The sequence below is a fragment of the Atractosteus spatula genome, chromosome 3, assembly GCF_055471065.1.
Source record: "Atractosteus spatula isolate fAtrSpa1 chromosome 3, fAtrSpa1.hap1, whole genome shotgun sequence".
Taxonomy (NCBI): Eukaryota; Metazoa; Chordata; class Actinopteri; order Semionotiformes; family Lepisosteidae; genus Atractosteus; species Atractosteus spatula.
In genome coordinates this window covers 34,968,610-34,993,616 of record NC_142708.1, presented here as the reverse complement: position 1 = coordinate 34,993,616, position 25,007 = coordinate 34,968,610, and the positions used below count along the sequence as shown (strand labels likewise).

Here is a 25,007-nt window from a genome sequence, read left to right as displayed (position 1 = left end):
AATATCCATAAAATGTAAGTTATATATTCACTTCCAACACATTTATTATGATAAAAGTACAATTTCTACTTTGTACTGTCTTTTTGTGTCTACAGATTCACCTCAGGAGATCAGTAAATGATTGTTGTTGATGTCCTTGGTCCCCAGAAATATCATTATTTAGTAAATCTATTGATTCAAAGAATTTAGAATATTAGAAACACAATAGTTTGTACAAAGCTGACAAAATGACTAATTCTGATTTATTGTCCAAGATATCATTAAACATAACTAAATAAAATACTCACTCTCAACATTGGTCCATTCTGGAACACATGTGGTTCATCACATACCACACAATATTCATTAAGTACTGGTATTCTCTGTTCAGCATATTCCATGGTCTAAAGGCAAACGAAAATAAATTTAACAATTTATATTTATAAAGTTAAGGCTAGTTCAAGAAGCATTATTACTAGAACTTACCTGAACAAGAAAGCCTCGATCTCTCACTGGGATTGACTTTGCTCCACAGTTTGGCTACAATGATAATGATAATATTCTCAGTCTTAAAATTGTACGACTAACGTAAAAAAGGCAGATTTAGGTTCTTGCAGAAATGGTAAAGTCAACACACTATACATGAGATTTTGATCACCATCTTCTTCATTCACTACTTGAACTACTGTCTCACTACTCTCTGTAAAATTTAATAAAAATAACAAAATATATAAACCAAACACTACAAATAACAAAACATTACTGATGCTAAAACAACTTTTAGCTTTGAATCTAAAATGTACACCTGCAAAAATAAACATCTTCTGTAGTATTATCAATTTGAGCAAGACTGAAAAATTCAGTACACTATATTTAGTTACATTACACTTAGCGAAGACCAATTTAGACTGTGAGTTATTATTACTTAAAGGAGCACATTTACCAAATTATCAACTTTAAAACATGTTATACAGCAAAATGCAGACTAGAGTGTAGTTACAGTAATGGCTTTTGCTGAGCTGGTGTAAACTTAAACAGGATATTTCAAACTTTTGTCACAATCGATGGCGAAAACACGTTTAATTTTTGGGAAATGCTCTTTTGCAATTCTAATTAAACTTACTTTTTATTGGGGAAAAGAAATACATTCTGAGTTGTTTTCAAGAAAAACAAAATATTACCCATTTCCAAGAATTGCAAAATTACATTATGCTAAAAATCACAATAACTCCCTGTTGGAATGTGTATAAGCATGAACTTGATAAGCCAAATACTTCCCGGTTCCACAATCAAATGTGTGAAACATATAGCATCTTTGGGTTTCAGTACTTACAGTTGGCTGAGAGGACAAAGATGGCGCTAGCATGCCAATAAGCCCTGAGGTAAGAGAGAGTCGCCTGCCCTCAGAAACAGGCTCCTTGAAGAGCTCGGTTTTGCCCATTTTGGTGTTGCTGGAGTAGGACCGGCTTAACAACTTGTGGTGCTTAAGTCCGTCCAGTTCCTCTGTCCGAATAGTGCTTGAGCAAGATCTGCTCAGGAGTTTGTGGGGCTTAAGGTTGCTGTTGTGCTCACATCTGGGATCTCCTGAACATGATCTTGGTAGAAGTTTATGAGGCTTCAAAGAGGCACAATCATCCTGCTTCAAAGAGGCAGAACAGGGCCGGTTCAGGATTTTGTGGGGTTTCAAGGCCACTGTCTGCTCAGCCCTTGGGTCACTTGATAGAGAGCGCCCCAGAGGTTTATGGGACTTGTTGGCAATTCCATCTTCTGCCTTAACTGTACTTGAACAAGTCCTGCGCAACAGTTTATGAGACTTTGACACTCCATCTTGTTCTGCCTTCAATTTTGTTTTACTCTTTCCACATCCAGGCGGAGGATAGCTTGGTGATCTGGAATTTCATGATATAAAAGAGAAAAAAAGTTCCACTTTTACAAGTTCCCTGCTGAAACTAGGGGTTCATCTGGTTGGACTATATCTCAATTTTTATTAATTGTTTTTTGAATTATAAGTGGACTGAGAGCGTATGTTTCTCCCAGCTAGTACATCATGCTAGTAGTACATCACAGGGTTACTCTCAGCAATGCTAGAATCCATTTATATGGCTGAGTGGACTAGAGGCAAGCTTGAGGACAAAACAATGTCCACAGTTGGAACATGAACCCAAAACTACCACCCTTCACAGCCCCAAATGGTAATCATTAACACTATATTAATTAATATTGAGTATAAACATACAAAAGGAATGATAAACAAGAAGTCCTGAATGTGTTAAAATTCTTTTGTCTTGGGCTGCATTACTACCCATTACCTGACCATGTTTTCTGTGTTGCTTGTTATTCCATAATTATAATTTCATGCTTAAAAGATTATTTCCCATAAAAGATATGTCACCACTGGAAACCTCCATTGAGATTCATTCACAGACACAGATTAAATTAGCTTGTTGAATTTAGCAAAGCCACAAAGAGAGAACAGTCAGCAACACAAAGCTATCATAGTCTGCAGTGTCTTTTGTATCAGGCTTTGCACTGTCTGGCTTTTGATATTGAGATTAGTACTTTTGTTTGTTCATGGATCACAAGGCCTAAAACTAAAAACAAAATTTACACCACCTGCAAAAAATCATACTTGCTTTACTCCAGAGAGCCTTCATCAATGCTTTTAGATGTGACAAAAATGAGATTCTCAATAGTGTTAAAACAACTTAAATATGCTGTAATTTTGTAAACAATATACAGTTAAATAGAAAAATTTTGAAAATATGCAAAATGCACTAAAATATTCTCATTAAACATTTTCAACTGTTTGCCTGAAAGATATTTTAAATTACTGTCTAAACTACAAATATTGTAGCAAAGGTTTAAATTTATAAAACAGAACATTAGTACATTAAATATCTTTACCTGCGCAGAGTTGAAAAGATGTGCAGAGGAGACTTCACCTTCTTATCTGTCTGTTTTTTGCTATGTGGGCAATTTATCTTTTCTTTACTTTGATGTTTCCATTGCTGAGTGACAAATGTCTGCATTATCCTTAAAAAAGAAAATACATAATGATATTTTATATTGTTTAATAATGTTTTATATAATTTCATCTTCATGACTAACATATAGATACATAGAATTTGATTTCTTAATGCTGACAAACACTACAGCTCCAAATACCTTTTGTTATTATTGGTACTGGTACATCTAAATATTGGTCCATTTACTGTATATATATGAAGAAAATGTTTTATTCCTCTTATACAAATATGCTAATGTGCACCACAATGTGTAAAAAATAGTGATGAAAGCAAAAGGCAGTGCTGTGTCAACATTATGGTAGTACTGTACTTTAATTGTTTATGAATTACATAGGATATAAGGCAACCAAAGATAAATAATTCTTAAAAACTCAGTCACACTAAGGTAAATACAAGTGATCCTGTAAGATAATTAGAAGCTTTTTTCTGGGTATATTTAAGAATGAGAATAAGGTTTGCACAGATGGGATATCATCAAATAAAAAGACAGAAAGATAGACTTTTTTACTTAAACCACAACAATTCCACAGAACACATATGAGGACTATTATTACTATTATGTCTAATATGCATTGAACCATAATTCATATAATTCGAATAACGCATGATTCAATTTTTCCAAGTCACAGAAATGCAAAATATATTTTTTTAAATATGCCAGGGTGCCCTGGTTTCTTTACATCGTCCAAAGGCATACTGGTTGATATTCTGCTGTAAATCTGACCCTGGTGTGTAAATGTATGTGGTCTTGTGTTTGTATCTGTGTGTGCCCTAAAATGGACTGGCGTTCCATCCAAGGTGAACTTGCTTTGCACCTGTTGCTTGCCAGGTTACACGCCCCAGCACCCTGTACTGGATAATGTGGGTCAGAAAATGGATGAATGGATGAATCCAACAATATTGGATAATTTTGAAACCATGCTTTCTAAATGGGTGACAAAGATCATTTTCTGCATAAATTATGCATAAACTTACTTTTTCAACTGATGTCCGAGTCCAAACCTCTCCTTTGTAGAGACCTGGAATACATCAACTGTCGGAACTGAAAATAGAGAAGTCATTATTGTTTAAACACAATATTCAGGATACAATATTTAGGAAGAATCCTCATTTAGGGATCACCTTGCACAAGGATACATTTTTATGGATTTTATATGTTTAATTAAGCAAGCTGAGTAAGTCCATTAAATATCTACCGAACATGAAAACTTTTATTATTAAGTGAAATTTTCATGTTATTGAAATTTTCAATAGTTCAGATTCAAAATGCAATCTGAAAGTGCAGTTTTAGGGAGCTACAGAAACATTTAAATTTAATATTTAAAAACCTACTATATAGTATATAACACACTGGGATAAGTTTCACTAGGTATTCCATAATGACAAGCATCTGTGTATTATGGACTAATTGACAAATCTTTATGGGCAACTTTAAATTATGTTTTAAACTTTTAAGATAAATTAATCCATGAATTAATGAATCCAATCCTGAAATTTAAAGGGTTAAAATTATAATTAATAATAAGGCTGGCAGGTATAAAAAATGAACACATGATCCAGAACATTATTAACTGAAAACATTTTTAAAAAACATTGTCTAACCTGGGCCATTCAAATACTGGGTGAGTGAACAATGTAACCGCACTATCACAGGCTCTTTCCTGATTACATCCCAGGCAAGAGCAATTTCTTCCTGTTAAAAACAAATAATTGAAAGCATTTTAAACAGGTACAGTATGCTGAATATGAAACGTTTCAGTAACATGAAAAATCTCAGTCAGTTCTCCTTTGCTTAAGAACACCACCTAAAACATATTCTTGACACAAACTGGAAATCTAAACATATTATCCATACTGCTTTAATATCAATTGCAATTTGATCTTTACACTAACATATTTTATAGTACGCGCTAGTAATGTTGATTCCAAATATCACTTCAGATGAAAAAAAAAATATAACTTACATCTAGGAAACTGACATCAATATGCAAATCAATGTCAACATCGTCAATTGCACCATATTCCCTGGAAAACAAAAACATTTAAAATAAAGTATTGTTTCATGTAGAAAGACTTTGCAGAAAGCATCGTTTTCAAATTTTTTAAAAAATTATAGTGTTGCAGAAGTATGTTGGTTAGAAAGTAGTGTAATTTGGTGCAGATGTGGCATTGGCTCAAATGGCAGAGGGAGTAAGAGCTTAGCCAAGGGATCCTTGATGAAGTGGAAGTTAAAGGTAGATTAAGCCAAGGAGCTGTTGCACAGTTGGCGATGGGGACAGGGGATGTGAAGTGAATGTCAGGAAAGGTCAGCATGCCACCTGTATTTACATACAATTGGCTACTCAGCAAATGTGCATTTCTCATGTTCAGCACCTGCATCGTCACTTGCACTACACTTGTGACACAAAGTGGAAGCAAAGATAAAACATGCTAAAAGTCATTGTCGATATTTTTACCACCAGTGTGTTTCCTAGTTAAACTATGTTAGCATTTTTCTAACTGATGCAAATTATCACTTAACATTTTAAGTTATATCAGAACACCTTCAAGTTATCTGGTGTTGTTTTTAGACAAGCTGAAAGCATGCTTTCTCATATGCTTTCGTTTTTTATTTTTGAATAATCAGAAAACAGAATTAGATAAAAAAGTTTAAGACCCATTCAATTAAGAAGACTTTTTAAATCTGAATTCATTGCACAATTCAGTGCAGGAAGGGATGATTCAAAATGGATCCAGATCCACCTGAAGCAAATATATAACAAGGGACTCCCTATAAGTACTTTTGAACATATTTTATTCAGAGCAAGGTTTAAAAGTGCAAAAGCAGTGTTTGAAGATGTAATTTTATTGTTGTTTTACTGGTGATTTCATAATATCAAACATCTATATTGACACACATTTATATTAAGAGAAAAGGTAGCAATTCAATCCTGCATCATACATTTCTAAACACTTGGAAAATTATATTGTGACTTTTTCTGTACTGACATCTTCAACCTGTCCTTTGCCCAGGCCACTGTACCTAGCTGCTTAAGGACAACCACCATCGTGCCAGTCAAACAAATCAGCACCCACATGCCTGAACGACTACCGCCCTATTGCACTCACCCCCATCATAATGAAGTGTTTTGAAAAACTACTTATTCCACACATTAAAGCCAGCATTCCAAAAACACTTGATCCTCTCCAGTTTGCCTATCGCACAAACTGCTCCACGGAGGATGCAATCTCTATAGCTTTACATTATGTTGAAACTGATGTGAAAGTTCATTATCTTTACACTGTGTATCAACGTTTACTGACATAAGGGAACATGGAGGACTGGAGGTGAAAGATGTAAATGTTCTCATTCTATTTAATCTAGACATGTAATCTTCAAGACTGCCAAGTTCTGTGCTGTACTGCCAAATTCAGCACAAACAACATCATCAAGTATGCTGACGATACCACAGTCGTGGGCCTGATCACTGACAACGATGAGACAGGGAGGAGATACAGATGCAGCCATTCAAAGTGCGCGTTACAGACACGTACCGCAGGTGACGTCGCTCAGTATGACGCAAGATGACGCGGGGCACCGCAGTACGTGATTGGTTGACCGACAGGGGCACTCGTGGTCCGTTGGTCTGTCGTGGAAAGACAGTAAACGTCTTTGCTGTGCCCGTTGTAGGTATTGAATTTTACCACTGAAGGGAAATCTTAGTAGCTGAGCATAAAAAGAATAGGAGCATACTGCAATGCGTGTGAAGGCCATAAACGATATTAATTTTGGAACATAAACATACAGTGTATAGCTGGTCTTGGTACTTTAAAGAAAAAAATACACACCAGTATTCCATTTCTCCCTAAACATTTTAAGCTTCGAAGTCTTTAACTAACGCGATACCGGAGTCAACAAGCATACTTTTAGAATTTGATTAAAAGGGAATATAATATGGAATCGCGTATCTAAAGAATTTAATAACGGTATTCGTGTGCTGCGACAGGGCTGTGTAGGGCTGTTTCGCCTGCCTGTTCATGTGAGCTGTCTTGTAGACGTGACTACCAGCTGACAGGTTGTGTTTTCGAATCCAGCTGGTGCTGCACTTTTCTTTTAACAAACATTTCTTCGAAAAAATAGAATAGCGATATTATGGACAATCAATTGACTTTTATATTTCAAAATATCGCAACATGATCGATATTTGCGATATTTTGAACATATCTTCCCTTCTGACAGCGGTGCCTGCTTCTATTGTGTGTGTGTGTGCAACAGAGTAAATTTTTAATAGCGTTTTAAGCGAATAGGTAATTAGATTGCTCGTAAACCTAATCGCTTTTTCTACATAAACACAGCATGATTACTCTCTGAAAATGCTTTTCCTTTATTTTTAAAGTAGGCTCAGATTTCAACTATAGATCGTATTATTATAAACTTTCTTGGAAAAATGTATTTTATGTAAACCATGTTTGCTATTAATTCATTTAGGGCTAAAATACGTTCATTGTCTTCCAATCGAGTCGAGTTGACATTGGAAGCCTGCCACACCCGGACTGTTAAACCAACGCATTAGCACGTCAAAGCCCATTGAGGGTATTGAGCCAGTATTGGCTTTAGTATTCCCCCCCTCTCCCCTCAATTCAATTCAATTCAAGGTGTTTTATTTGCATGACAGATGGGTACAAGCAGTGTTGGGTATGTATATTGTAACGCTTACGGCAGACAGGCACTGTGTAACAGCCGGCGCACCAGAGCAGCGCACCGAGGGAGCGTCTGCATTTATAACTTGGTTTTTAAAATTAGTCAAGCAATATGAAGCATCTTCTTTTACTTTTGAGTCCCTTAAATACATTGAACACAGCTTTCTCACCACTTAAGATTGCTCTTGATACCATCCTTACACAAAGCAGAAGGGAGATTTTAGTGCCTGAGCATAAAAAGAATAGGAGCATACTGCAACGCGTGTGAAGTCCATAAACGATATTAATTTTGGAACTTAAACATTCAGTATATGGCTGAAATTTAAAATAGTATTCTTTAGGTGTGAGGGTAGGAGTGGACCGCAGCAGGCATAATCAGCAAACCAGGAAAACAAAGAACAGGACAGGTGAGATGTGTATCCAGAAAGCGAGTGATCAGAAAAAGGAAATGGAAAACGCAGAAAAAGAAAACGCTTTACAGGATAAAAACAATAACAACAGTAGTGGCTGGGCAAACGATTTTTTTTATCGAAATACAAATTGAGATACTGTACTGTATAATGATGTGCATGAACAAAGGTATACTGCAATTTTCCTTAGATACGCGATTAATGCTTCGTAGGAGGAGGCGGTCTTTTCCTCTTGTCTAACAGTCTGTCCACAAACAAAACATTCCTGTTAGACAAAAGGAATTGAAAAAAAACAATTTTGTCAATGAAAACCGGTGTGTGTGTCTCTCCCTGCTGGATGTTCCTCTCACAAACTGCTGAATGAATAAAATAATTTTATTGAAAATGCGTTTGCGATTGTCTGGTATTTAATTTGGTCCCTTTTAACTGTTTTTCGATCTACTGTATTGCTTTGAGATGCCACTTTTAAAGGCGATATGTAAAATAAAGTTTTTTTTATTATTGTTATAGAGAAACATGATCAGATTTTCCCTGGTTCAGAAAAAAGATCTAAAGTGCTACACATAACTTTCTTAATTCGATGTATTTAAAGCAGTGAACTACTGTAGGTGTCACATAACATTCAGAAATACAATCACGTATTTGACAAATAAAAACGATTATAATCTAATCCTTCCACGTTTGATCCCAAAATCCCAAGAAATATAAATCTTGACGGGTAGAAAGCTATGCTGAAAGTTTATTAAGATGCTTAGAAGACAAAGATACTGTATCAATTTATGTTGCATTAGCCTGATTATGATTAAAAAACACATATAATTAAACACGCGTTTGCGATTTAAATCAGAACACGATTTAAATCAATATCGATTCCATATTATATTAGCAGAAAAGCTTAAAACTACCACTTTTTCACACGCTATTTCACATGCTAGTTAAATACTTCGATGCTTAAAATCGTTAGGGAGAAATGGAATACCGGTGTGTATTTTTCCTTTAAAGTGCCGATTCCTGGAATCTGACACCCCTCTGAAGTGGTTCCATAAAATCTGGTATACGGAAAAGAAAGCGTTGATAAATACAAGTGTCTTTTAATACACTCTTTGCTGTGCTCTTGAGGATCCTTGTGATGTTTTGAGCTCTAGTTGAATGATAAGCTTGTCTAAAGTCATCCATTATTAATACTATTAGTAATATCTTCAGTAAAGGCTTTGATGCATAAATATTTCTGATAAAGGTAGGTTGTGTACTTTTGTCCAACTGAGCAATCTTGCTTTCATAAAATATACCAACATTTTAATGACTGATGATTAACATGCTGTAATACACAGTTCAAAATTAAAGGCTCAAATGCTGTACATGAGAGGTTAAGCTCCCCCTGGCGGTTTTACAAGGCGACGCCGGATAGTTAACCACGTGACACCACGTTAACTGCGTCATACCGCGTGATACTGTGACACGCCCACCGGGGTATGCCGCGAAATACCTCACGCATTTTGAATGGCTGCATCTGTAAAACAACTTGCGGACTGGTGCCGAACCAACAACCTATGTCTCAACATCAGCAAAACCAAAGAGCTGATCGTTGACTTCAGGAGACAAGGAAAATTCCACTCCCCCATCTACATCGAAGGGTCTGCAGTGGAGATGGTGAATAACTTCAGATTCCTAGGTGTTCACATCTCTAAGGACCTCACATGGGCACTCAACACCTCCAGACTCATCAAGAAGGCACAACAGCGGCTGTACTTCCTGAGAAGGCTAAAGAAAAAACGCCTGCATCCACAGATCCTTAATAACTTCTACAGATGTACGGTGGAGAGCATACTGACCAGCTGTATCAGAGTCTGGTACGGCAACTGCACCGCATCTGACCAAAAGGGTCTGCAGCGAGTGGTCAAAACTGCTCAACACATCATCGGCAGTGCCTTACCATCCATCCAGGAAATCTACAACACCAGAAGTCTGAAAAAAGCCATTAAAATTATGTCTGACCCCACTCACCCCAGTCATAACTTGTTTGTCCCCCTACCATCTGGCAGAAAGTTCCGGACGCTCCAGTCGCACACAACTAGACTCCAAAATAGCTTCTTCCCCAGAGCCGTCAAGCTGGTGATGCCCCCACTCCCTCCCATCATACTATGATCTCTCCTCACTTCTTCCTGTACCCACAATGACTGTACTCCAACACCACTACATACACGACAACTGAATGTAAACCGAAATTGTACTTAAAACTGTACTAGTTGTAATATTTATTAATCACCGTATTATTTTTGCACTGTTCCCCTAATTACTTTTGCACTGTTTTTGTCCTGTTGTTTTCTTTTCTGTTTGCATATTTCCACAGTTTTGATTACACTGTTATGTTATTACACTGTACTGTTATTGTGTTACTGTCTATTGTCTTGTTTTCTGTTCTATTTATATACTCCACCTGAGTGACTAATGAGAAACACTATTCAGTTTACTATGCACCCGTGGAAGTATAATAACAAATAACGTTGAATTGTTGAATTAACCATGGGTTTTGTTTAATATAGTAGGTAAGACATCACTGGAAACAAACATTAAATTATATTATTTGAAATAAAAATACACCTCCTAAAAGACCACAGCTGACCATTCCTGGCTACATAATACCAATTAATTTTCTAAATTGATCTAAAATCATGGTATAGTGTTTACAAATTGATCATTTAAAGAAAAAGAGTGTTCAAGTAAAATCCTCTAAAAAATAATACTATACAGGGTAATTATCACAAAGACGGCACACTTTTCTGTCAGAAGTGGCATTCTGAGAAGTAACCACTGAGAAGTAACAGGGTTCTCTACACTGTAAAGTCCTGAGGGAGAAGGTATCCTGTGACAATTTAATTCACACAAAATATTAGACCAGTGCTGCTAAGGGTAAAGAAGAAAACAACAAGGAAACTTTCTGTTCTCCTTCCTCGAGTAAGAGGCATCACACTATGCTATTTTTCATTTATTTTCTGTGCCTATCAGTGTTAAATTACCTGTAGGAGTGATGCACACATTGCTGCTATCTAAGTTATTTTCAACACAGCTTAGAAGTCTCAATTAATTTCTACGTAGGCCATTCCCCACCCTCTCAAATAACTCTTAGAACGTTGTCAACAGCTGGCTTATGGTTTAAATGTCATGACAGAATTATTTCACTCTTAATATCACTACATTCAAAGTGTTTTCCAAACACAATGAACAGGAATGCAAAAAGAAAGGAAAGATCTACTTAATAAGCAATCTGGTTTATATCTTTCTAACGTAATTAGAGTACTAGTCTGACCATACCGTATCTAATTCTGGAAATGTAGCCTTTACAAAATTGTCACACCTTTTGAACTGACTATCAGATTATGTATTGTAAAATAAAACGAATAATTTGACTTTTTTATTAACACAGTGTTAAGACTTGAAGATGACTACCCTATAGACAAGAAGAACACTGTAGTATGGCATACTCTGCGAGCCCCTGTTAAATAGCTATCAGTATTGATTGAGCTATTCTTATGTTACAAAGGACATATGAGATAATGGGGGACTTCAGACTGAAAATGTATTAATGTTCAAATGACAGCATATTGTAGATTTGAAGTTCAAAGTGTATAATCTAATAAGGCTTGCTGTGCTAAACCCTGTAACACAAGGACAAATCCAGGGTACCTTTATTATATATATCCAATACACCTGTTAAGATAAACTCAAAATTTTATCTGCTGTTGAGTCTTTGCCTGGTAACATAGAATTCTAAAGGCTAGATCAAGATTGTAATATTTTAGACTTTATCCTCCCTCCGTTTCTGATCATAAAAACTTAGAACTAAATAAGTAATGCCAGGAAACATAAAAAGCTGAAGTTGTAGGTTTGTTGGCCTTGGGAATTTACAGGCATGTTTCATGACGAAACACAGACATGATCAGACCCAGGGATTAATTGCTTACTTGAAAATAATCCAAACATACCTAGCGCATAACATCAAAACAGTGCATGTACTATAGAAGATGAAAAAATTAAATAGCAAAGGCAATGACAAACAATATACTGTATGTTAAAATAAATATAGAGCATATTGAATAATAAAACTAAACTAATATTATATTAAGTTCTTATCGTCAAGATCTCATTATTAGTGTTCTACTTTCTAAGTTTTTGTAGGTAATAACATTTGAGTTGCTGAAGCTAACATATTTCTGTGACTTCCTGGCATTTCACCAGCAGCAAAACACTTTGCTTGCCAAAGATAAGGGAATTTATTTTTTTATAAAAGTAAAATACAGTGATAAATTACCATGTCTTAGAACGTCCGGATATAAGAAGGAAGATTTAAATTCTTCAATTATCAGAACAACATTTTCCAAAACATTTTCAGGACTGTCCTGCAAAGGAGGAGGCACTACACTTAATATCCTTAATTCCTCAAACATTGAAAGATGAATCCTTACACATATTTAAGTTTTGCATTTTTTTTTCAGTGTAATCTGTAAGAATCTTATTGCAATATTCTCCAAGATGGTATGAAGATGTGTCTTTTCAGGTGCATTATGAAGACTGAAAAAAAGTAACTGCAAGAGAAGGAAACCAGTGCCACTGGTTTAATACTGCAAGCAGCAGTATCTTGAACGATGTGGTACTATATATGAAATATCCTTTATTTAAACTTACATACTTAAGATGCACATGCAATACACTTTGGTAAAAAAAGAAACATTCTGTATTCTGTAATTGCTGAACATCTAAAATGTTTGTACACTAGTATCTAAGAATGGAATGATGAAGATCTATGATACACTTAAAAAAAGGAACAAAAACTGGTAAAATAAGATTAGTGTAATCAAGCATGAAACCTAAATGAAGAATCCCACTATGTTTCACTGATATTTGAAATTGTAGCTCAGAGTAACTATTCCTTTCCATTAGGTCACTATGATATAGTCAAACTGTAACTGTTTCTGTTCTTAAATTCTACTCCCTAAATTGTAAAATGTTGAGTTCTTTTTTGCTGCAGAAGTGTTTTATTATCAGAAAAGAAACATAAGAAACTAATATTACATATATTCATACTAAAGCATATAAGATATTCTTATATAAATACTGTACATGTAGACAAATAAGTCAACAGAAGAAGAACCCAAGCTGTCAATATTTTGCTTTTCTAAACTTATTTGCATTTTATAATCCCTGCCCATCCATCTGATTCCAAAACAGATAATTTATATTGCAAAATCATATTGCCATAACAAGGCCAGCAACTCACAACTGGCAACCCACTGAAGCTAAGCAGGTGTGAGCCTGGTCAGTACCTGGATGGGAGACCTCCTGGGAAACACTAAGGTTGCTGCTGGAAGAGGTGTTAGTGAGGCCAGTAGGGGGCGCTCACCCTGAGGTCCAGGTGGGTCCTAATGCCCCAGTATAGTGACGGGGACACTATACTGTAAATAAGCGCCGTCCTTCGGATGAGACGTAAAACCGAGGTCCTGACTCTCTGTGGTCATTAAAAATCCCAGGGTGTTTCTCGAAAAGAGTAGGGGTGTAACCCCGGCGTCCTGGCCAAATTTCCCATGCCTCCTAATAATCCCCCTCTATGAATTGGCTACATTACTTTGTTCTCCTACCCCCCCCCTCCCACTCCGACGGCGGGCAGAGCGATGCGCCGGTTGGAGTATTTCTCGGTCGCATTTAATGGCAACGTCAGCTCAAAGATTTGGTTCAAACCACCAAATGGAGGCTGGTGTGCCGACAAGCGGACCCTGCTGATGCGGGATTAATGCTAGGAAAGAGAGAGACATTGCCATAACAAGACCTCAGAATTGCATGGTGCTCTATCTAAACATTTCTCATTTGTAATTGTTCTAATGTTATTAAAATAAAATATGCAAAATCATTGTTTGCAACATAAAATATGGTTGATTTGAAATACATTTTGACATCCTTTGTTTCAGAGAGAAATAGTGTTGTACTTTGATTACCCAAGATTGAGCAGAACTCCTGCCCTGATGTCAATATCAAGGTATTAAATCTTTTCATTAAATCAGGACATTAAACTACACCATGGGTGCAGATGCATCACCACAGTGAGTTTGATGAGATGAAAAGTACATTATATCACTTTTTTTTTACAACTGGAAGGATGCACTGGCTCAGTGAGATATTAAAAATGACCAAGGTCCTAAAGTTTAGCAGATTGCTTTCTGGTGTTAATTTGGCACATTTTACAGACAAATTCCCTGCTGGAAGATGACGGATTAAGATAAAAGGTTTAACTGAAAGCTTAGAGGCTAAACAACATTTTAGTTCCGTCTGTTTAGTAACTAGCATGATGGTAATCATAGTGGCAAAGATGACCTCAGTGGACTTTCTGCACAGAGCTGGGAGAGTAGTGGTGTTATGGCAGGTTCTGTGTTCTGCAACCCATAAATCAGTGGCTACACACGGGAAGACAGCCAAAGAGAAAGGCTAGAAGCCTGTTCATCCATCACAGCAATGTAGTATGAGAGAAAATGCTGTTGGCTGTCTGCACAGGAATATAAAAGCAGGTTATCACATTCTACATCATTATTCACAGCAGTCACAGCAGAGAGCTATGCTGAAACTCGGTACCTTTCCCAGCTAGCAAGAGCAAGCAGTTTTTTACATTCTTTTGTCAACTAATAATTTCATTGCTTTTTTCTGCCATGTCTATATTATGGGACAATCAATATAAAGACAAAGGATACAGTTATCTGTAGCTTTTGGTCTTATTTATTTTCTTCAATATGTTGTTTAAGGGACACACAGCCATGGTTAAAAACTCAATATACAGTACTTCCATTAGAAACAGCAAACTGTAGTACTAGAGTTTGACAGCTGGTTAGAATGTTGCCACAGGTATACAGTCAAATGTTACCATGTGTTTTACCTCAAAATTAAATGAGGAAGACCAGAAGCCACAGCTAACTCTATTCTGCATCATCTTTATTTTCCCTAATTTAACAGAAACAGTAATGCTACCTGTTACTTCCACCTCTGCCTGAGACTTGTAACAAAACAGTAAACACAATCTAGAGTAAACAGTTTTTTAGATTCACTTATCACTTATTAATAGTTTCATTGCTTTTTTCAGCAACATACCTATAATTCAGTATGACATAATATAATTCTATAATATAATATAACCTATAATTCAGTACATTCAGTATGATATCTGGGTGTGTAAGACAACACGGCAGAGTGCAACAGGCTTTCATTCTGAACAAAACTGAAAATAGGAGGCACATATTTACCCCAGAGAGTTGTAGGAGTATGGAACAAACCACCCAGCCATATTGTTGAATCTGATATGCTAACTTCTTTCAAGAAATGGCAGGAAGAGACCCTTTATTGAATTAGCTACTAATTACGAAATGAGCAAGATTATCAACCAGCCACCTCTTATTTGTAACTGCTGTTATGTTCATACAAGTACTGTATATGACCTGACACACAAAAAGGTTGTCCCTAAAATGCCTTGTTTATGAAATGTGACAGTTTAAGAAAAGGGTAAAGGAGATAATACTCCTCCTTAATAAGGGTGACAAGAGTGGAATATATCTGAAAAATACCTGAAAGGTGGTGAACATTGTTCAAAGGCCACAAAAGATAGCGCTTTAAACTAAATTCTTTGATATAAGTTGTTTGCATGAAGAAACAGTGAAAGTAATCCTACTTATGTTATAGTATCTTAACACAGACAGGTCAGGAAGGGATATTGTTTTCCCAAATACAAATATATATATACGGTACAGTATATGCAGTAGTGAGCAATCAGACATTCATGTTATGCATGGGCAGTAGTCTGTGGCAGAACTGTCATCTATTTTTGTACATTCGTTCCTCATCATCTTTCTTAACACACTGTACTAGATAAGGTCATACAAGGTGAGTTTTTCCACAACTTCCTGTCAATCTCAGTATTTAATCTTTGAAGTTACTGGGAACACCAATGTATCAATTTTAAATAATTTTAGTAGTTATTTTTAAATGTCACATGCTATAAAACCAACTCATTTTTATAAACATTTCCATTCTGTTGGCCCTGTCATTGGGTCCATACAATTACACAGTCTGTATGATTTCCCACTAGTCTATACTGTATACGTGACGAGGCTCAGTGCAACAAGCATATTACAGAAGTGTAGAATTCTGCTGTGGTGGAGAACTCGGTCTTTTGGCACAGCACAGTACCCGACTGGGGAGTAGCATAGTGAGCCTGCAAGTGACCATGATTTTAAAAAAATAATTTGCACAATCATTTTCATTCACTTAGTTCATTATTCAGTAAGTGCAGCATGAATCCAAACAATTCAAGCAAATCCCAAGGCTGGTGTGTTGTGTTTTATTCTATTTCTTACAATTCAGTCCCTGCAAAATAAGTGAATAGGACATAATTAAAATTATATTTTCTAGAGGTATTAATTAAGTTTGACCTGATTGTTACATTTCATTGTAAAATATGAATGCATCTATAATACTGAGAGGTGTTATAAATGCAACAAATGAGTATTAGAACCAAACACATTTTTTGTATTTTAATGCCTCTCACAATTGTGAGTATTGTAAAATAACCTTGGCACAAAACTTAATCATGCATATCATGTTTAATTAAATAGCACTTGTTATAAAAGAGTAATTTATTTTCCAAAAGTGCATTAAAGCTTAAAACAATGCATGGAACACACTATTTTAACCTCAGAAATGTTCATTTCGAACAGTTCTAGAAGCACTGTGAAATGCTTATGTGCTTATTTGATATATACATTAATGTTATTTAATGTGAATAAATTATACATGTACTGTACTTTACATGCAAGGATATGTTCTAATATTTTTTTAGCAGGTTTCATTTTATACACATCAATTGTTTATGTCTTTAGCTCACACCAATAATCCTTATGCTGTCCCACAGGTGGAGAATGAAGACAGATGACATGTTCCTTGTTACTCATCCAGCAAATCCTTTATGGCCAGCTACTCTCAGCTCTACCCCTGGTGATGCTCTTCCAATTGTGTGCCACTGCTTGGGGAATCACACTCACCATTAGCTAGTAACATGAAGCAAGTCTCAAACTTGCACCTCCTGGGCTATTGAGATCAGTCTACACTTTACACTTACTGTTTGAAAAACTCAGAAGTCCATGAAAGACTTTACCAACCATAGCTGTTTGTCAGAGTCTATTACATTCTTATTTTTACAACACTGCCAACTGACTAATTCAAAAAGCATTTATCACTAATACAAATTAGTACTATCTTCCTCCAATTATTAAGATTTATGGGACTTATAGGTGTATATTAGTATATACAGTATAAGAAACTGATGCAATAAAAAAAGCTATATTTTAGGGACAAACCATGTCACTCTATTTTGTTGTACAAATAATGACTAAAAGTATGTTTATTATGGTGCAATGATGAAGTACTAACTGCACATTTGCAATTATTGCTTCTTTATTCTTTAAAATATTCTTATATACTTAAATATTCTTAAAATACTTTAAAAATTACTTTGAACAAATAAATAGCAACCACATAAAATTAATTCATTCAAATAACACTATTTATTGAATAGGTCTTAAACATCAGTAACATTTACAATCAATTGGTTTAAGAAAAAAAATATTCTCTTAGCAGAAGTTTTAGAGAGAAGACAAAACTTTTACTTTTTTTGTACCTGAGAGATACTGCATGAGATCCATATATTTCTCTCACTGCTGCTAAATCAGCCTCAAGCTGTGGATGCTTGTGGAGTTCTCCATCATAGTTAACCTGGAAAAGAGACGGGGGATGAGATGATTGATGACGTTTCTACATGCACTTCCTGTCCAAGCAGAGGATTAAAACAATAACAGTGTTTTAGTAAGCTTAAACAGAGCATGAATTGTTTTTAGGCTATATACAGCACAGAGAACAGATAAGTTTAAAGCATTCTTAGCCTCATTTGTAAAAATGCACAAAGATTGTATAGAGCTACAACATCAGTGCAGATATTACAGTTATTCAAAGTGCAACATTTATTTACCACCTATATCCATCTATATACAATACAGAAACCACCATCACAGCCTTTATTGATGCACTGCTGGACAAGACTCTTAATGTACTGATTACATCTTGCCATCTTACTACAGATCTTATTGGTCATTTTTGTTCTAGTAGGATCTGGTTTGGCATTGTCTTGAACTATCAATGATCTGTTTTTCGTGCTACATATCCAGCCCCTTGAAATTTTAGTCTCTCCACTTTCACGACGATGTCACACATAGTCAGTTCTGCTGTAACACTATAGCTGCATTGCTGAAGAACCTTATGTTCCAGAAAGCTCACATCATAATAAGCATTGATACAGCGGGAATTAGGAGGTTAAAGGGAAGATGATGAGACTATCATGATTAACAATTTGGTACATTGCTGTTATTTAAAATGCTATTTTATAAAATCCATTAAATTTCATCGACTGCATTGCACAAGCACAGTATTCCTTAATTTTGTCACTGTTGGCAAGAACAGTCCGCAGCATGGACTCTGCACATCCAGCTGTGCAAATGAATCCATATTCTCTCGCTCCTCTCACACCACTTTTTCACATCACATTTTTGTTGCACAGTAATGACTATCCTTTTCTTCAGTACCACTACCACCACCAGAATGCTTCACATCCTTGCCACTCGTTATTTTAATCAATAAATCAATTACTGCACAAGACAAAAAAATAGATGTGGTATATCACAGTCCATGATAACATGTGAGATATGTATACAAGCTGAATAAAGACTGACAATCTTAGGCAGAAACATGGTCCAGTTTACTGTGACTAGATTCTGCATTATTGTTTATACTCTAATTCATGCCTGCATTGTAAAAAAAGAACAATACAATTATTAATAAATTGTGTTCTATAAAATTTGCACTGTGGAAATGTGTTACAGCAGAACTGAATACTCTAACTAGGTTCTTACACGTTCATTTTACAACATTCCATGCTTTGTGGATCATACAAATTTTCTGTGAGTATAGATGTATTTAATCTACTGTATTTTATACATACATTGGATTCAGAGTACAATTTCACATCTATATGTTATTGCAAGCACTACATAAAGGTTGAAGTCTTTAAAACATTCCTTCAAGCCATCAAGTAATTTTCACATTTAGAAACACACACACAATCTTCTAAATCCAAAGCACCCCAATCCTTCTGTTTATTTTGGACAGCTGTTTTCTGTTAATTATATTGATTAATCCAAATATATGGAAGTGCTGTCCCCTTTTGGCTTTGGGAAATATTTTGGTGTTGGCCTGTTCAAAGAAATGAATAGTTAATAATATAATGAATAATTTATGGGTAAGCTGCAGAATGTATAAATTAGATCTACTACACATACAGAGAGGATCATGGAGTACAGTATTTAGTTTTCATTATACCATTGCTTTTCATTAACTTTATTAAGCATCCTGTGTACTGCATATACTGTGCAACATAAACACACACATACGCATCTTAGACCTTTGTTCATACTGCAGTAATCATTGTTTTTCCTCTCCTGCTAGGTATGGGAAAACTGTCATTTTTCATGATGAAAGACAGTGAAAAATGAGTCACAGAAAACTCTAATCAGCAAGAATTCTAAAAAAAATAGCTGTATAATAAGTTCTCTGTTGGGCTTTTTCAGATTCTGGATTATTTAGGGTAATTCACCATGATACCAAAAGTCTTAATTGCATTCAGAAAGACAATTATTAATGTGCTTTCTGTATACCTTAATATTGCAAGTTTCCATAGGTAAACTTTTGCACATTATATTTTTGCAATGTATTGCACCTGCTATTCAAAATCTGTCTCCATTACAGAAATTTAAGGTGATTGGTCTGTTTGCTCCAAATATATGCACCGTAAAAAAGATCACTTTAACAGATCACTGACCAAAACAATGACATAATGTATTTGCTGCACTTTGACAATCAACTTTAATTTCAGAAAAATAAAGCTAATGTTGTATCTTTATATAAAACTGAAATGTGATCTTCAAAAACCACAAAGCAATTTCCCTAAATTAAATTGCCTAAATCTGATTTACAGAGTTAATAATGTATATTATGTAAATGATATAGTTACATACTGTATATATAATCATCTATATTCATATATAGGGAGATACACATTACCTACAGTACCACTTCACATGCTTAGATATTTTTTTAAATATCTTGTGCGTGGAAGTTAAGGTAAAGTTTTTAAAGGATACTTTTTGCAAATAAGTACTGATAAAACATAGTCCAAGCTATTAAATTTAAGAGTCTCAGGAGAAATAGAAGAAATGAGTAGATACCAGTGGAAAAACCTGTTACTGTTACAAACTGAAAGCAGTCCATCACTTTAAATTGATTTAAATTTATTAAATCAGCAGTCACTTGCCACATATTGCTATAGGAATTGCTGAAATCAAAAACAGGATGAGAAGATAGTAAAGTCAGTAACTCTGCAGAGTCTTTACATAACATAAGAGATGGATACGTGATGTCAGTTGGGGGTTCACATATACAGACTTTTTTCACACTCTGTTTAGATAGCAAGCCCATGTGGGTAACATCAAACTTGGACTCTTACCTTTTGCTATCCTGACAAACTGTAGCAAAGGCTTAGGATTCCCTATCATATCTTACTAAATGCCAATGGGGGAAAGATGACATAGGACTAAACCATATTCAAATACTTAGGATTCTTCCAAAAATGAACAGCACTTGCTTTCACATTTATCTCTTTAGAGCACCCATAGAACTTGAGAGAGAAACAAAATCTTCACTAAGCAGTTATTTAAAAAAATAAATCATCATTAAGCATACAGTATATTGACATAATTTTATTCTATTTTTTTTATTCTAGTTCCAGTACTGTAGCTCTGGGGTGATTCTGCATAGCATAGTTTAAACTATATTTAATTGAGATTTTTGCTTTATAGTGTGATTATGGTTATTGTCAAGTAGCAGTTGCAGTGCATGCATTTATTCAATAATAAGGGCCTAAGTGTTGTATGCTGGCAAAAGCCTTCTTTCAACTTGCCACTCCTGGCATTTTTAAAAGGGCCCTGTTTACAGTATGTCACTCCACTTCAAAAAATTATTACATAGCCCAGACCTGAACAAGCAGGCACAAGCTCCAAACGTATTGGACTATGTTAAGAAGGAATAATGCTATGTTTTTTGTTCATTTAGTCTAAATTATCAGCGCTGAATTCTTACTTAAAAAAATTACTCTATTCTCAGCTTCATGAATTTCACATAATCAATATTAAGGAGTTAACATCAATATAACAGGAAATACCCTCAGTTTCGAGGAAGGCAAAATCAATCTCAAATCTATGAAAGTTCTTTATCTAATGAGCAAGTAAAAGCATTTCTTCTATTTTCAGCATAGAAGTAAGCTTAACTTGTTCCTATGCAGCTAATGCACACTAACATGGCTCCCCAACTTGAACATCTTTATTTTATACAGAGCAAAAGCAGAGAATAACAGGAGTACTTGTAATCAATGTTCCCTCTAAGCTGTTAGCGTGTGTGCGCGCACACAGGTTATGAAATCAGTGCGCATAGGAAATTGAACCGCACACAATTTAAAAAAAAATTATAATAATAAAACAAACACGGTCGTCAATTGAAAACTGCTAAATTGAATTGACCCCATGAGACTGGCTGCGAAAGGCCCAACCTGGCTGTGTGCATTATTATTGCTACTTGATAATCGATGTCTACTGTATGCTCTCGTAGTCTCGTACCTCACTGCTCATGCTCGCTCGACACTCAGTCTCTATGACTGGGCTTGTTGGATCTCTATACTTATATGAGGATGACTACATTAACACAAATAATTTCGGGTTTACAATTTTACATACACTCAATTTAGTGCGCACAAGTTTTTGTCACTGAGAAAAAATTTGCACAACTTGAAATTTTTGCACACACAGGCCATTACAAATTAGAGGGAACATTGCTTGTAATACAATTTTCTTACACTTTCAAAAAAAGTAACTAATATCAGTTTACTGGTGGTGCAGCCCACGGGTCATACTTTGGATGCAATTTGTACCCAATTTACATAAATGTTATGCCTTGACATACCAATTGTAATCATCTTACATTTTAAGATTTTAAAGCAACACAAAATTTAGAGTAGTAAAGAAAATAACATAGGTAGATGATTAAAATGAATCAGGATGCAATCTGCTTGACCTTTTTGACCTTTGACTTGTACCAGACATAAACTATCTCCAAAATGTAAAAAAGCACTAGGAAGGCAAATAGAATGTTAGGTTATAAAAAGTAAAATAAATCAAGGAAAGTAATGTTTGGATTATAAACCAAGTCATAAATAAAATACTGTTTTTAGCTTTGATCATCTCACTATTATGATTGAAAAAGTATAGCAAAGGTCAACTCTGCTACTTGTAATAATATAATAAACAGAATGTGTTATTTGAGGGTCAGTTAAAAGAATTACATCTCGTCAGTGCAGAACAAAATCAGGTAATTCTGATTTGGCTGAAATGCATAAACTCCTGAACATCCTACAGTAGGTGACCTGCAGTTACTTGTCAAAATTCAATATAAACACTAGGCCCAGGGAGAACCAATGGGTGACAAGTTTAAACAGGTCTAGAGTAGAACACAGGAAACATTTCTTTACACACAGAATTACTGTACAACATAAATAACTCCTGGGCCTTAAAAAACAGATAAAAGCCCGAGGCTAGCATTGTGCTAGTAATGCATAAGACAATGCATTCAAATTCTCAAGCCCAACAATTTGCACATTCTAATATTTCTTACCTCATATTAATCATTTTTTATACATAAATTTAAGCTGTTCTGATATGAACAGTAGATTCCTATAAATTAAGGAACAGGGAAGGAAAACAGCTTCTATAACAATAGACCAGGTACAACAGCAATGTGGCTATTGATCTGTAGGAGGTACTGTGAAATCTTCCAACACTGCATTAGACAAATATTCAGAACTATACCAACCTGTACTTTTACAGATGCAGCTATTCAGAATGCTCTAAGCATAATGCGCCATACCACAAAGAACTTGCCACATTACACCGCATGGTAACGGCCAACATCTTTTTATTTTTTCAAATTATCTGACACAGGACTGCACTACTTTGTAAAACCACCAAATTTTTATTTAATAATAAAAATGTGTATAAATCCATTAGTGCTTTCCTGAGCTAGTCATATCGTACAGTAACACTAACTGATCCTTTTGTTTTCTTTTCATTAAATATAGTATATAGAATTATTTGTATTTGTGTATAAATAGTCATTAGAAATTTTATTTGATTGGGAAATATACATAGTGGCTTTAGAAACATGTTGTATTTAAAAGCAATATGTTAAAAAAAAGATAATCTGTAGTTTTTTATGACTCAGAGAATGACTTACGGTCATGTACTGTAACCCTCTCAGTATGAGGCATTGGTGGTTCAGTGTAAGAATTCTGGCCTGTCACGTGAAACGCCTGGGTTTGAATCCCAGCCCATGCCCAGCCTAATGGAGATATAATTTTCTCCTGTAACAAAATTAACTTTGTATACTATATTGACATATTTAATAATTTTATACATCTCATTTAAATATTAAATTAATATTAAAAACAAATGTAGGGCTGTTTTACAAAAAAAGATTAGTCAGTCAGTTATATAAAAACAGCTTTGTTATCTGTTCCATGATGTTTCTTGGATTTACTTGCATCTGAATTAACACTGTAAATTCTTACGGTGAGAAAACATTGTAATGTGTTTGTTCTGTTTTAACTGTTAGATACAGTTATGTTAGAATGAAGCCTCTGTACCTTTGTAAGCTACTCTGAGTTAGTCCGCTGCTATAGGCTGTTTTACTTTTTCTTTGTCACCAAATTAGAACATCAGGAGTTTCTATAGAGGTTCCATGTGTGTGGACTGGACATATTTTTATAGATGCTCCTGTGGTTTTGTTTTCTTTCAAACCAATGTTGTTTAAAAGATGACTTTCAGAAATTTTATTTAAATACAGTAATATCTAATTGTATTTTAGAATGTGGTTACATTAAGATATGGCAAACAGATATCATTTTACTACTAATGCAAACACACAGAGAATACTGGTATTCCAATGCAAAACATGCATCCCCACCCTTAGTATGATACATAAAATTAATATAAATGTCAATATAGTATACACATTATTTTATTTTAAGTGTATATCTAGTTTAAATACTAATACAATACGTGTACAAAGGAGAGCAATATTTAAAAGCAAATACTGGAAATATGTTGGTCAGATATGGTATAACTCATAACTTGTGTCACCGAATCTTTTTTCACATTTCGTCTGTCATACAGCTCTGTGATGTTGACCCAACACCTCCCAAAATATAACTTTATTTTTTTATTTATATTATTACTTTATTTAACTCTATTTTAGGGTGTGACATCACCACTTCTTTTGATCACCATATCCTAAACGAACAATTGCGCTGTTTGAAAAAGTTCTTCCAGGGCTGAGGTATTTCATTAATGATTTAGTGAAGTGTGATCAGTGAAGTGTGAATAACATATGGCAAACTAACAAACACCAAACATTTACCAAACCAGACTTTTAACTATTTTTAGCTTTCTCATGATTATTGCATTACTTACATAAACTCTTTAGAAAAGTCTTTTTTTACATTCATACATGATATATTTTAAGTGCACATTACAAAGTAGGTATATGCAGAATGTAGATAGAAATTGAATGTATATTAAAATTAAAAATATTTTGAATGCTATGAGCTATTATGACATGCCAGTTAAAGCTTTCATTTAAGAAAAAGCAATCGTTTGCCAATATTCTCTCTTTA

At 34.9% G+C, this 25,007-nt stretch overlaps 1 protein-coding gene across 1 annotated transcript in view; it reads right to left on the bottom strand.

The window, feature by feature from the left end:
• parp8 (poly (ADP-ribose) polymerase family, member 8) overlaps positions 1-25,007 on the bottom strand; it is a 101,717-nt gene that overhangs the window by 26,794 nt on the left and 49,916 nt on the right. The window contains exons 7-14 of the mRNA XM_088910887.1: positions 17,802-17,896; positions 4,970-5,030; positions 4,608-4,698; positions 3,981-4,047; positions 2,884-3,012; positions 1,313-1,868; positions 466-519; positions 288-383 (exon numbers count right to left, since the gene is read on the bottom strand). Coding sequence (XP_088767013.1) covers positions 288-383; positions 466-519; positions 1,313-1,868; positions 2,884-3,012; positions 3,981-4,047; positions 4,608-4,698; positions 4,970-5,030; positions 17,802-17,896 — 1,149 coding nt within the window. The remainder of the gene's footprint in view (positions 1-287; positions 384-465; positions 520-1,312; positions 1,869-2,883; positions 3,013-3,980; positions 4,048-4,607; positions 4,699-4,969; positions 5,031-17,801; positions 17,897-25,007) is intronic.